The sequence below is a fragment of the Sturnira hondurensis genome, unplaced genomic scaffold, assembly GCF_014824575.4.
Source record: "Sturnira hondurensis isolate 20B ecotype Veracruz unplaced genomic scaffold, ASM1482457v3 Scaffold0021143, whole genome shotgun sequence".
In the NCBI taxonomy this organism is placed as follows: domain Eukaryota; kingdom Metazoa; phylum Chordata; class Mammalia; order Chiroptera; family Phyllostomidae; genus Sturnira; species Sturnira hondurensis.
Window position 1 is genome coordinate 28,438,663 of NW_028093774.1, and position 15,542 is coordinate 28,454,204.

General features: G+C 37.7%; 1 protein-coding gene across 1 annotated transcript in view; it reads left to right on the top strand.

Annotated features, from left to right (window-relative positions):
• The window catches only part of LOC118976950 (coiled-coil domain-containing protein 170-like), a 34,797-nt gene that overhangs the window by 7,915 nt on the left and 11,340 nt on the right, over positions 1-15,542 (top strand). The window contains exons 2-4 of the mRNA XM_037031747.1: positions 780-908; positions 7,962-8,218; positions 14,942-15,077. Coding sequence (XP_036887642.1) covers positions 804-908; positions 7,962-8,218; positions 14,942-15,077 — 498 coding nt within the window. The 5' untranslated portion in view covers positions 780-803. The remainder of the gene's footprint in view (positions 1-779; positions 909-7,961; positions 8,219-14,941; positions 15,078-15,542) is intronic.

Consider the following 15,542-nt stretch of genomic DNA (forward strand, 5'->3'; position numbering starts at 1 on the left):
TTTAAAAAGTTATACTAATCACAAAATAGAACATCGTACACCTTCTTGACAATGGGGGAGATACTGTAACATAGGTAAATACCCCTAATTTTACCCTCAGGTGTGGAAGAAACAAATTGAATTTGATTTACTGAAATTGGGGCGGGTTTTTTTGTTTATTTGTTTGTTTTATCCTTACCCTACATGCTCTGACTGGGACTGAATTCACAACCTAGGCATGTGCCCTGACCAGGAATCAAACCCACAACCTTTCAGCTTCTGGGATGACACTCCAACCAACTGAGCTATACTGGCCAGGGCTGAAATCAGGTTTTGTAAAAAATCAATTTCATTTGATGATAATAATATGTAGGAATTACTTTGTAACCTAAAAATCAATTAGTGGTAAATCTTACATCAATGACCTCCCAATAGTTCATGTTTTTATAAAGGTTTTATTATATGTGAATTAAATTTTCCCCAGATATTTATGTTTGTCTTGCTGATATCTGTATTTTCAGAAATAATGTCTATTTAAATGTGCTGCATTTACTCACGGCTCATGTTCTAAATAAGTTGTCAAGTAAGAATTCTTCTAAAAAGATGTAAAATAGCCTTTTAACTCAACATGTTACTTGCTATTTTCCTGAGACCTATTGTGTTAAGATAGTACCCTAAAATGAATGTTTTAAAGTCATATTCTATTTAGAGCTACTTATTTGTGTTTGCGTGGGCTAGAACATTGTGGGGCTTGATCTATGGAGTACACGTTTCGTTTATTTGCAATTTCTCTTTTGTAGGCTTGTTTTGATCCACCCCTTGAAATGGTTTCCACCAGGAACCCAATTATGTTCAACAAAAGAGCAGCCGACCCAGTCCATCCTGACCTTGATGGTTTGTTGGTGAAAAACAAGAATCTTTTAGCTGAGGTATATGGGTTATCGGAAAATAAAACACAATGGGAAAGTATATCCTCTATAAAAGTAGGGGGGAAATTTTGATAAAGGGTTCAAAGTATCATCTCAATTCAGTTTTGCTTTTTTCTCAATATTAAATTCTTTTCTTACTGAGGAGTGTTTATACCTGAATCTCTTTTGTCAGAGAAATCCCTTTGAAGATTGTACATAGTTAAGTGCTTTTAAGTTGCCTGCAAAATACTAAGATTTTATTTGTTTTTTTAAAAGATTTTATTTATTTTATTTTTAGAGAGAGGGGAAGGAAGAAAGAGAGAGAGAGAAACATCAATGTGTGGTTGCCTCTCATATGGCCCCCACTGGGAACCTGTCCTGCAACCCAGGCATGTGCCCTGACTGGGAATTGAACCAGCAACCCTTCGGTCCACAGCCCACATTCAATCCACTGAGCTACACCAGCCAGAGCCAAATGCTAGGATTTTAGAACATTGCTTATTAACTGCCATACTTAAAATTTATGTAAAAATAAGTTACATATATGAAGCATTTTTAATGGAAAGTATGAGCTCCCATTTTCAATATAGCACCAAATGGCAAATACCCACTAATCTTACTGAATACTTGAAATATCTGAGTAACATCAACGGATGAAAAAGAAAGAAACCACATTTGTAGGAAATACTTTGACTTTTATTCCCTGTGGTGAACTAGAGAGCGCTTGTAAGAATTTCTTTAGTTGAGCCCACGTACCTCCGGATATTTTTTGCAGGAGACAGTTTTGTAGGTAAACACGGTTGGAGGCCCGAAGGCCACCGGCAGTGCTAAAGGTGCTGCCTCTGTGGGTAGCTTTAAGTAAAGTCTTCTGCTTGTTTACACATGGGTCACTGACCAACTCATTGAATAAGGAGCTATCTGTTACATCTGTATGAGTTTTCTAGGGCTGACATAACAAAGTACCACAGACTGGGTGGCTTAAACAATGGGAATTTATTTTCTCAATTCTGAAGGCCAAAACTCCAAGACAAGTTGTCAACAGGATTGCTTTCTTCTTTTTTAAAAATGTTTTTTCCAACTTTATTGTCATATAATTGACATACAACATTGTATAAACTTAAGGCATACAATGTCGTGGGTTGATATATGTGTATATTATGATTGCCACAGTAGGGTTAATTAATACTTCCATCACCTCATAAAATTACTGTATTGAAAGGGTTGGTTTCTTCTGAGCCCTCTTTTCTTGGCATGTTAGATGCCCATTTATTTCTTGTGTCTTAACATGGTCTTCCCTCTGAAACTGTCTGTTGCCAAACTTCCTGTTCTTATGAAAACATCATCATATTGAATTAGGTCCCACCCTAAAGATTTCGTAGCTCAACTACCTCTTTAAAGGCACTACCCTCAAACACGGTCACTTTCTGAGGTTCAGGGGCTTAGGACTCAAACATACAAATTTGAAAGGGATATAACTCAATCCGTGACAGTGGCTTATATTCCTTGGGGCCTCTTTTCTGCCCACGACCTCATTAAAGTTCTTTTCTGCTATCTCATCTACCAACACATAGTCTGATCTCAGGTTTCATTTAAACAGATATGAATATCGATGTAGATAGATGGGTAAATATACGAGACCTGTCCGGAAAGTATCCAACCACACAATTGAAAAATAGAGACATTTATTGAATAAACTACAAGATACAAGAAACTGTACATAGGACAATGATGCCTTAGTCCCTTTCAAAGTAGGCACCTTGGGACCTCACACAGTTCTCCCAGCATCTCTTCCACTGTTTAAAACACTGCAAAATCCTATGTTGAATCACTATCAGCTGTCCCATTGTATTTTCCTGAATCTCATTGATGGTCTGAAATCTCTTCCCTTTCAAAGATGATTTTACTTTCAGGAAAAGCCAGAAGTTTCAGGGCACCAAATCTGGGCTCTGGGGGTTCAGCTCAGCACTCTCAGGTGTTGCACTTGTTGCAGGCCTTCCAGAACATGCATCGCTTTCAACAGGTTCTCCACCCTCTTGGAAGCACTTGTGGCATGCTTTTATCTGCTGCACTCATTGCTTCGTCCCCAAAAGGCTTCTGAATCATCTGAATGGTTTCCATGGAGGAATGTGCAAGCTTACTGCAGAATTTGATGCAGATTCTTTGTTCTCCTCACTCAGTCATTTTGAATGTGAAGGCCACACAGTGCACATGCTCACTCAATGGCGTCTACTGCCCCCACTGATTAGTGCAGTGAAGTGGTCATTGTTCATACGCGAGCATTCCAGTCCACTCTCCTTGGCTGCCAGGTTACATTGATGTTGCTCAAACCATTCTTGTTATATTAACAATGGCTGGACTTTTTCCAGACAGACCTTCTATAATTTCAATTTTATTTATGCTAATATTTACCCTCTTTTAGCATAGAGAAATAGGTAGAGGTTAAATTTAAATGTCTTTGTAGGACAGTGTTCCTACTGACTGAGCTGCACCATCCAAGGCTTAAAGTATCTTTAAAAGCACTTCTCTACATGTACATAAATCATTCGGTAATTATAAATATTTTAAATCTATTTGTCAAAGCAGGTATCTAAAAAAGCCTTTATGAAGTTCTCATTTTGACATGGTTTTAACTACTACATATATTAGAAAGTATTCCATCGTTCATATTGATGTTCCCTGAATTTAATAAAAATTAGTGACAGTTATTGCAAGGTTTCCCTGTGTTGAAGGGGTTTTTTTTGTTTGTTTTTGTTTTTAAGACCAGTGGCCTGGCAGGTGTGGCTCAGTTGGTTGGAGCTTTGTTCCATAACTGAATGGTTGTGGGTTCGATTCCCCATTGGGACATATACTTAGGTGTAGGTTTGATCCCTGGTCTGGGTGCACATGGGAGGCAACCAATTGATGTTTCTCTGTAACATCATTGTTTCCCTCTCTCCCTTACTCTCTCTCCAAAAGAAATGGAAAAGGATATGTCCTCGGGTGAGGATAAAAATAAAGTTTAAGGAGACTAGTGATTTCAGCACAATACCTTCAGCATGAGCCATCTTTTTCTTTTCTAATAACCTATTATTTAGTCCTGTGGAAACACAATTGTCTTGATAAGGCAGTTTTTCTCTTCACTGCATGCATAGAACATTTTTTTTTGTTGTAATTAACTTTATTTCTTTGTGGAACATACAAAAATAATTATCACATGTTTCTCCCCAGTAATGGAGAAACAGGTGCAGGAGAGGTATATCTAAGGAAAGCCAGCTATAGAAGGATAAATATTCAAGTATTCAGTTGGTGATTGTGTTGTCTAGTTTAGGCAATATGATACTGAGCTAAAAACCTTGCACAATGCTAGATGGGTTGCTGTAATAATAAATGAGTTAAACAACTTGTAAAAATATTACTGATAGTATGTATAAAAAGGCCTGGTGTCTTACATTTAAGATGAATTTAATGTATTTTGCCAGTACTTCTAAATTTGATTTTCATAATAACTTTTGCGAGGGCAGTATGACTGTGTTCATGGAGGTGAGATGTTTTTCTTTCCTTAATATAGTAATAAGGCAGATATAGTAGAAGCCTGGGAGACACAGCCAGTTCTGGAGGGGATGAATGCATGCAATATAAATTTTGCAGCTAAAGGAAAATATATATCCAAACTAGTTATTATTAATTTTAATTGAGATAATTGTAGATTCACTTGTGGCTATAAGAAATGAGAGATCCATTGTATACTTTGCCCAGTTTCTTCCAATAGTCAAATTTTGCAAAACTATAGCATAATGTAACAGCCTGAATGTTAACACTGACAGAATATAATCCACCAATTTTATTCAGATTTTCCCAGTTACTTGTATTCCTCTGTGTGTTATGTTCTGAACAATTAGGCAAGACACTGAACAGTTAATTTCAACACCACTAAGATCCTCTTGTTACCATTTTATATCCACATCCACTTCCTTCCCACCTTAACCCCTGGCAACCACTCATTTCTCCTCTTGTCCTAAAATGTCATTTCCAAATGTTGCACACTTGAAAATATAAACATAATGTTACCATATGACCTGACAATCCCATTCCTAGGTAGTTAGTACAAGAGAATTGAAACATATATTCACATAGAAACTTGTAAATGAATCTTCATAGTAGTCTCATTCATAGAGCCAAAAAGTGCAAACAACTCAAATGTCCATGAACTAATGAGTGACTAAGTAAATGTGTATATGTCTGTAGTAGCATTTTAATCAACCACAAAAAGGAATGAAGTAGTGATTCATGCTACAACATGAATGAACCTAGAAAACATTGTGTTGAATAAAAATAAACCAATTATAAACACAACATACTGTATTTTACTCATTGAAACATCTAGAATAAGCAAATCCATGGAGACAGAGACTAGCTAGGCTGCCAGGGGCTGAGGGGGAGAGGGATGACAGGGAGTACAGTAACTGCTCATGGGGGTCGGGTTTCTTTGGGGGATAATGAAAAAGTTCTGGAATTAGATCGTGGTGATGGCTGCACAACCTGTGAATACACTAAAAACTACTGAATTGTATGCTTTAAAGGGTAAATTTTATAATACGTGAATTATAGCTCAATTTTTAAAAGTGAAAAATAAAGCAGTTTAGTGTGGCCACACAACTCTATGAATATACTAAAAACCATGCAACTGTGTAGTTTAAATGGTTAACTTTATGAATTATATCTCAATAAAGCTGTTGTTAAAATCTTACATAAATAGAATTATATATATGTAATCTTTTGGGATTGGCTTTTTCACTCAGCATAATTTCCTGGAGATTTATTCAATTTGTTGCATATATTAATAGTTTGGTCCTTTTTATTGCTGAGTCTGTGGTATGTAAGTACCACAGTTCGTTTAACCATTCACCTGTTGACAAATGTCTGGGTTGCTTCCAGTTTTTTGGCTATTACAGATAAAGCTTCTATGGACATTCATGTATAGGCCTTTTGTGAACATAGCTTTTCATTTCTCTGGAATAAGTCCTTGAAAGTGCCATAGCTGGGTCAGAAGGCCATTGCATGTTTAGTTTTTAAGAAACTGCTAAAGAATTTTGCAGAGCGGCTGTACCATTTTACATTCTTATCAGGAATGTGTGAGTGACCCAGTTTCTCCTCATTCTTGCCAGCATTTGGTGTTGTCACTATTTTGTGTTTTATTTTTTTAAAAGATTTTAATTATTCACTTTTAGACAGAGGGAATGGAAGGAAGAAAGAAAGAGAGGAAGAGTAACATCAATGTGTGGTTGCCTTTTGCACGCCCCCCACTGGGGACCTGGCCCGCAACCCAGGCATGTGCCCTGACTGGGAATCGAACCAGCAACCCTTTTGTTCACAGGCTAGCACTCAATCCACTAAGCCACACCAGCCAGGGCACTGTTTTGTATTTTAGATAGCGGATACATTTGTAGTAATATGTCATTGTGGCTTTAATTTGCATATCCCTATTGGCTGATGATGATAAACATATTTTTATGTGCTTATTTGCCATCCATATATTCTTTCTGATAAAGTCTCTTTTCAAGTCTTTTGCCCATTTTTTAACTGCATGTTTTCTGAGAGTTTGAAATTGTTTGCTCTAGATAGGTCCTTTGTTGACAATTTTTTTCAACAGGCTATACCTCATTTTGGGGGTTTCTAGGTTTAGCTAAGTCCTGAACATATTTCTGGTTCATTACATCCAAATCTAACCCAACTATTCGAAATTTGGGTTTATTGGCATAGAAAAATACAGCAGTGTCTTCAAATCTGAGATTTTGCACATCACTGTTCAGATGGAGGGAGTAACAAACAGAACTGGCAATTGCTTCGGAAGACTAGTTGACAAGGTTTGGTCACTAAAAGAAAACTAAACCTGATCTAGAAATCAATATTGCGTGAGTTTGAGACTTATGCTGCTTTAGGTATTTTTCACAAGATATTATCTTAACAATAACCTGACAATAGGAAAACTAAAAACTAACTAAACTATAGTACTTACGTTGTAGTACAGAACAGGACCACTACACTGCGCAATTCCAGGGGGCGTTCATTGTTTTCATGGTGTCCTAGATGAAAGATAACCACTGCAGCTCAGAGACTCCCTACTTAACTGGTTAAAATAATGAAGACAGTGCTAAAGGGTTTTAACAACTGTTGTGATTACCAGAAGTTGGGATCTATTTGATAGGAACAGAGTTACAACTCAACATTTGTTGAGATTCTGCCATGAGAAAAGTGCTAACAATATCTGAGTTTTTTAATCTAGTGAATTTCCTTCACTTATCAGATAGAAAAACAATTTTAAAAAATGTTATCCAAATATAATAAAATCACCTCGCAGCAGCCGCACCCTCTGCCCCTTTGATCCTTTTTAATTCCTTCCTTCCAACAGTGGTCTTTGGTGGCTCGCCTGTTTTGCTTCTACTTTGACAAGTCATCACTCTTGCTTCTCTTCCTAACTTTATGAGCTCTTCTTTGCTTTGTTGTTTTATTTCCTTTATGATCAATTTAAGATTCACTCTTTCTGCTGACTCTCCTCTCCCTATTTCTTGGATCAGCACGAATAAGTCAGAAACCAAGTGATAAAAACGTCATTTGCTCTTTAGAAGAGGGCCCTGTGCACACAGGAACTAGAAAACCATCTAAGGTACAGAGTGTGCGCACACACCCCTTTGCCACCCGTCATAAAACAACACAGCTATGGCCAAAGCATCGAGTACTTCTTTTCTGCTGGGAATTCTAAAATTTGTTATTGGTATAATTCACTCTTGTAATGAGATTTAAACACTTTAATGTGGATGAGAATAAAATCACTTATTCCAAGCCATATGTGCCAATTTGACATAATTTTTAATATATATTAATGACATAAATTTTAATATATACATAATTAAAATATATGTAATTATATTTTTATATATATATATGTTAAATACATTGGAATGTGCTGTTAGGTTTGAAAACTTTCATTTTGTTGTATGATAACGTGTAACTTAAATACCCATAATGATTTAAAATCAAGAAATTTCTAAAACCAAAATTATAAATGATTTCAAGTAACACTATCTTTTTCCTTAGCTAAGAAATCTTCAAAACAAACTTTTAGTAAAACAAACTTCAGTGCAAGAGATAAAGAGTGAACTAGAAAGTTACAAAGAAAATAATGTGAAACAGTCGTTCCAGATAATGTCCCTGAAAAATGATATCAAGGACCTAGAAGAGCTTATTGCCTCTCTAACCAGAATTAAATCTTTGAAAAGCATCAATGTTCACAGTCTTGAAAGAGTCAACTGGGATCTGAATGAAAGCATTACAGAACTAGAAAACCGTCTAAGGTATGGAGTTTTCTTTCTTTCCTCTACGTTACTTTGTTTTTAATCATTGTTAGTCAGTCATATGTTGAACATATTTTTAAAGACGTAAAATAATTTCTTAGGTACAACCACAACTATAAAGTAGAGGAGCTTAAGAAGACAGAGATAAACTTTGCTTCACAACACAACATTAATCTTTTCAAACAACCCTGGCTGGTGTAGCTCAGTGGATTGAGCACAGGCCTGCGAACCACACGATCAAATAAGTTTGCTAAGAGCTTCAATGTTTAATGTTCAAAATAAAACAGTCTTCTCTGAGAAAAATCCAGACATCATTTGATTAATAAAACTTACCCTTCCCCCAAGTTTACACTGGCTTATCTTTATTTAGAAATTGTAAATTCATGAGAAAAGAACAGATTTTGTTGTATAAAAATCTTAGAAACAACAAATTACAAAAATTAATTTTTTAATAAACAAAAATATTTTCCTTCCCAAAATGTAAGTGTCCAGTGAATAAAACACATAATATTCCAGGTATAGAAACAATAGTAATTTACTTATGAAGGAGGTGCATTTTGGTCCATTTGGTGGTAAGATTTTTGTTTCTCTTCAGTGGAAAGCACTTCAAACAAACCAGGCCATTATTATTTAAAAGTCTACTCCTTCACCCAGTTTCCTTATTTGAATAAAAATGCCATCAATTCCTATAGAATTTTGGAAAAGTCTAAAATATCTAAAAGTTACTTGGTTAGAGAAAAATAATTTCTTGAGACTTGGAGGCAGTCACTCATCACTTTGTGCCTGAAGGTGGTCCTCAGTCTTCAGAGTAAAGCACAGGATCCCAGTTCCCAGAAGCTTTGGCCAGACCACTGACTAGCAGGACATCCTTGCAGGCGTTCTGCATGCAGCCCTGTCTCCATGCTGGCATCTAGCCTGAGCCGCCGGAGGGCAGGACCAGGTGGTGGTGCTGGGCTCCGAGGGCCAGGGGTTTTCTAGTTTGCTCTCCAATGTCGTTTGTCTTAACTTACAAGTAGTGTATGATGTCTGTGTTCCTGGTTGATCAGAGAATTTAAATATAGAAGAATTTCACATAATAACTGGCTCAAAATTATTACATTTTAAAAAACATTTCCACTGAGATATTTACATACCATTAAAACTCACCCCTTTAAAATATACAATTCATTAGTTTTCAGTATATTCACAGGTCATGCAACCATCACCACTATCAAATTCCAGAACATTTTTATTACACCCTAAATAAACCCTGTGTCCATTCCAATTACTCCCTATTCCATCCCCTCCAGTCTCTGACAACCACTAGTCCACTTTTTTTCTCTATGGACTTGCCTTTTCTGAGCATCTCATATGAATTCAATTATGTAATATGATTCTGTATCCAACTTCTTTCTCTTAGCACATTGTTCTCGAGATCCATTCATGTTGCAGCGTGAATTGGTACTTCTTTCTTTTCATTGCCGAATAATAATATTCCACCAGAAGGATACACCACATTTTGTTTATCCATTCATCAGTTGAGGACACTGGGTCGTTTCCTTTCGGAGCAGGTGCTTTATGGATAATGCTGTTATGAACACTCTTTGTATGAGTTTTTACATGACTATATGTTTCACTTCTCTTAGGTATATGCCTTAGGAATAGAATTGCTGAATCATAAAGTAATTCTACATTTAACTTTTTGAAGTCACTTACTTCCAGGCTGTTTCCTTGGGCAGCTGCACCATTTTTAATTACTACCAGCAATGTATGAAGATTTCAATTTTTCCATATTCTCACCAACCCATGTTATTGTTCATTTTTTTTCATTATACCCATTCTAGTGAATATGAAGTCGTATCTCATTGTGCTTTTTAATTTGCATGTATATAATGACTAAAGATGTTGACCATCCTTTCATGTGTGTCCTGACCACTTGTGTATCTTCTTCGGAGAAAATCTATTCAGATCCTTTGCCCATTTTTATCTTTTAAAAAGATTTTATTTATTTTTAGAGAGGGCAAAGGAGGGAGAGAGAGAGGGAGAGAAACATCAATGTGTGGTTGCTTCTTGAGCATCCCCTACTGGGGACTCTGCTCACAACCCAGGCATGTGCCCTGACTGGGAATCTAACCTGGCAGCCCTTTGGTTCTCAGGCTGGCACTGAGTCACACCAGGCAGGCCTTTGCTCACTTTTAAATTGGGCTTTTTGTCTTTTTATCATTGAGTTGTAAGTGTTCTTTATATATTCTGGATACCATAACTTTATCAGATACATGATTTGCACATATTTTTGTCCCATCTGTGGGTTGTTTTTTAAAAAAATATATTTTATTGATTATACCATTACAGTTGTTCTATTCCCCCCTTCATTCCCCTCCACCTGCAAACTCCCTCCCCCACCATTCTCCCCCCTTAGTTTATAACCATGTGTCTCAAGTTTTTTAGATTCTATATTTCCCCTACTATTCTTGCCCTGCCCCCTATCTATTTTCTACCTACCGTCTATGCTACTTATTTTCTGTATCTTCTCCCCCCTTCTCCCCCCTTTCTCCTCCTCCCACTCCCCTGTTGCTAACCTTCCATGTGTTCTTCATTTCTATGGTTCCTCTCCTGATTTAACTGTCCTCTTGGTTTGCTTGTGTTTTAGGTGTGATTGTTAATAACTGTGAGTTTGCTGTCCTTTCACTGTTCATATTTTTCATCTTCTTTTTCTTATATAAGTCCCTTTAGCATTTCATATAATAAGGGCTTGGTGATGATGAACTCCTTGAACTTGACCTTATCTGAGAAGCACTTTATCTGTCCTTCCATTCTAAATGAAAGTTTTGCTGGATAAAGCAATCTTGGCTGTAGGTCTTTGGATTTCATGACTTGGAATACTTCTTTCCAGCCCCTTCTTGCCTGTAAGGTCTCTTTTGAGAAATCCGCTGACAGTCTGATGGGTACTCCTTTGTAGGTGACTGTCCCCTTATCTCTTGCTGCTTCTAGGATTCTCTCCTTCATTTTAGTCTTGGCTAATGTAATTATGATGTGCCTTGGTGTGTTCCTTCTTGGGTCCAACTTCTTTGGGACTCTCTGAGCTTCCTGGATTTCCTGGAAGTCTATTTCCTTTGCCAGACTGGGGAAGTTCTCCTTTATTATTTGTTCAAATAAGTTTTCCACTCGTGGCTGTTTCTTTCTCCCTTCTGGTACCCCTATAATCCGGATGTTGGAACATTTGAAAATGTCCTGGAGGTTCCTAAGCCTCTCCTCATTTTTTTGAATTCTCATTTCTTCATTCTTTTCTGGTTGGATGTTTTGTTCTTCCTTATCGTCCATTCCATTGATTTGAGTCCCAGTTTTCTTTCCATCACTATTAGTTTCCTGTGCATCTCCCTTCATTTCAATTAGTTTAGCCTTCATATGTTCCTCTAATATGTGACTATAATCTACCAGTTCTGTGAGCATCCTGATGACGTGTTTTGAACTGTGCCTCTGAGAGGCTGGCAATCTCTTGGTTGCTTAGAGTTATGGGCTCTGGGACTTTGAGTTCTTCTTGAGCCATAATGTTTTGGTCTGTTCGTGCCTGTTATGTATGAGGGGCAGAGCCCTAGGTGTTCACCAGAGCAGGGCAACTCATTCTCTGGGTTGTGACGCTGCATGTGGGGGCGGGGTCAAAGAGGAGCAATGGCATCCCATCTGCCGCCTCCCGCCGCCGCCGCTGCCACAGGTGCTGTAGCTGCCACCGCAACCAGGGCCTGAGCGCTTCATCTCCCCGCTCGAGAATGTGCCACCACTGTCAGCCCTCCACCACTGGGTTCGCCACTGGGGCCTGCACGGTCCATCTCACTGTGCCGTCCGTCTCACTGTGCGTGAATGTGCGACTGCAGTCAGTCTGCCCCGCACCCTGACTGGGTCCAGGCTGCCTGCGCGCCTAGGTCGGGGGATCTTTCCTGCCCGACCCTGCTCCGCTGCTGGCTCCGCCCCTCTTACCATCCCAGTTGAACGGTTCGTTGTTGTTGGACTTCCGTATAATTCAATTTTCTGTTCTTTGGCTGTGTCTTTGTTTACTAAACCTTTGTTGTATTCAAACTTGGTTGTGGGAGAAGGCACAGTGTTTCCACCTATGCCTCCATCTTGGCGGAAGTCTGTTTTTTAATTTTCTTAATGGTGTCCTTTGAAGCACAAAATTTTAAAAGTTTGATTAAGTTTATCTTTTTTTGTCACTTGTGTCTTTGAGGTCATACCTAAGAAACAACTGCCTAATCTAGGGTTGTGAATATTTACACATGTTTTCTTTTAAGAGTTACAGTTTCAGTACTTAAATTTATGTCTTTGGCCCATCTTGACTAATTTAGCTCTGTCAGCCCCACTTGTTAAAAAGACTATTTTTTCCTTCATTGAGTTGTCTTGACAATCTTGCAAAATAAATCAATGGACTATGTGTGGGTTTATTTTTTAAAAGATTTTATTTTTTTATTTTTAGAGAAAGGGGAAAGGGAGAAAGAAAGGGAGAAAAACATCAATGTGTGGTTGCCTCTCATGTGTCCCCTACTGCGGACCTGCCCCGAAATCCAGGCATGTGCCCTGACTGGGAATCGAACTGACAACTCTTTGGTTCACAGGTGGCACTCAATCCACTGAACGCAGCAGCCAGGGCTGTGAGTTTAATTCTAGGTTCTCAGTTCCGTTCCATTGCTCTCTATATCTACCCTATGCCAGCACCATACTCTCTTCATTACTGTAGCTTTTTAGTAAGTTTTGAAGTGTGAGTCCTCCAACTTTTTCCTCTTTTTCAAGTTTGTTTCAGCTATTTGGGCCTCCTACTTTTACATGTGAATTTTAAAATTGTCAGTTTCTGCAAAAATAGTCAACTGGGATTTTGATAGGAATTTGTTGAATTTATAGATCAATTTGAGGAGTATTGCCATCTTAATATTGTCTTTCAGTCCATGAACATGGGTCATCTTTCTATTATTTGGGTTCTCTTTAATTTCAACAACATTTTATAGTTCTCAGTGTACATGTCTTACCTTTCTTTTATTAAATTTATTGATAAGTATGTTATTCTTTTTTATGCATTGGAAATGGAACTACTTCCTTAATTTTATTTAAAATTATTCACTTTAGTGAATAGAAATGTAATTGATTTTTGCATATTAATCCCATGTCCTGTAGCTGTGCAGTACCTGTTAGCTCTAATAGTTATGTGTGTGTTTGTGTGTATTCCTTAGGAATTTCTTTATACAAGGTCGTCTCATTTGCAAAGAGATTTACTTCTTGCTTTCTAATCTTGGTGCTTCAGTTTATTTTTCTTGACCAATTGCCTTAGCTCAAACCTCCAGCACCATGTTGTGTGGAAGAGGTAAGAAACAGACATCCTTCTTTTGTTCTTGATCTTAGGGGGGAAACTTTCAGTCTTTCTCCATTAAATACAATATGATGGTAGCTTTGAGTCTTTCGTAATGATCCTTTATCAGGTTGAAGAATTTTTCTTTTATTTCTAGTTTATTGAGTGTTTTTATCTTGAAGGTGTGTTGGATTTTATAAAGTGCTTTTTCTGCATCTATTGGAATAATTGTGTGGTTTTGTCCTTTATACAGTTTGTTATTCTCTGACATGTTGTTATTGAGTTGGTATACAGAGAGAGGAGATGTTTGATCGTGAGCCCTTGGTTGATAAGAAGAGAAATGAAGTCACTAATTTTCCCTCTTATAATACTACTAGTAATTAAGAAGCCCATAAAATATTCCAATCAAAACAAGAACCAAACAGTTTGGTGTTTGTATATTTGGTAATAAATAAAGCTATCACACAGGCTATTCTCTGTTGCTGTATTATTCTTTCTAGTTCCTTTCCCTCTTCGAATCCCAGTTAGGGTGTTATCAAAGCAGGAGTGCTTGTGGAGTCCCCCAGTTGTCACGCTCTTAGCAATAGAGGCCGTTAGACACTCACACTCAGATTCCCCCTGGAAGAGGGTGGTTTCCAAATTGACCTCCCCCAGGGTAACTACTATAGGGCTTAACTTGGCTTGTTTTTCTCTCCCTTTCTCTGCCATTTCTAGTCTCCCCTTAGAAATAGTTACATTTTTACTTGATATACATGTTTAATATTGGATTGGCCAAAAAGTCAGTTTCATTTTGTCTGTAAAATAAAAGGACACATTTTTTCATTTTCACCAATAACTTTATTGTTTGCATATTTTGAGTATGTTGGCTGTCTCCTGCATGGTGTAATGTTGATTGTTCTCAATTAATGTTTCGATTTGATCACTGGCAACTTCAGCTGGTCTACCCGACCGTGGAGCATCATCCAGAGAGAAATCTCCAGCAGGAAACTTCACAAACCACTTTTGACACATTCAGTCAGTCACAGCACCTGCTCTATACACTGCACAAATCTTTTTTGCATTTCAGTTGCATTTTTACCTTCCTTGAAATAATAAAGCACAATATGCTGAGAGTATTATATATTTTCTTCCATTTTCAGTATTAAAATGGCTACACAAAACATCACCAATTTTGATGTGTTTTTTTTAATGCATGCTGATGTGAAAGCTGTCCCAATCAATTTCCCGAGACGGTTTCAAATAAAGTTCAAGACAGAGCAGCACCACTAGAACCATCCTATGGAAAACAACAAATGAACTTTTTGGCCAACACAGTATATTTTAGATGGGGAATGTTTATTTCCTTATTTTTAATTGAAGCTTGAATATTGAGTTGGTTTCATGATATTGTTACCTACTGCTGTCTTACACAGAGTACATCTGGTTGAAAAAGAAAAGGCAGAGCAAAAAACAAAACTTTTGGAGAAAAAATTAGCAGGCGCTAATGAACTCACCCCTCATATGAATACAAAAGGACAAGAAGATACCTTGAGCAGTTTCATGATGAAGGTGAGGATAAATTCTGACTATTTTAGGAGGAAACAGGGTTTTTATTACTTTGTATTACTCCAGGAGATAATTGGCAACTTTGAGTGCTTCGTGGGTCCTCTTCCTGAGGAGGGTACAAGGAAGCAGTGCAGGGTGGTTGACTGGACGGCCTTCTGGGGGAGGCAGTGCAAGGAGGGTCTGAAGGTCTCTGGGATTCTGAGGCAAAGGCTGGAGGGACTAGAGCTGCGAGGAGCTGGGAGAAGAAGTGGCAGTTAGAGAGTAAACTACTGAAGTTTTAAATCTGGTCTGGGTTGCTTCCTGCAGCTGACAAAATCTGGGTTTTTAGATCTGGGTGTAAGGGTTCACTTGAGAGGGGTATAGGTGAAAATTATTGAAATAGAGGCAAGTAATTTTAAAGCTAAACTGTTGGATCATCTACACCAGGCACTGAAGTGGAGAATTGTGACGGGTCGGGTTAAGCAGGAA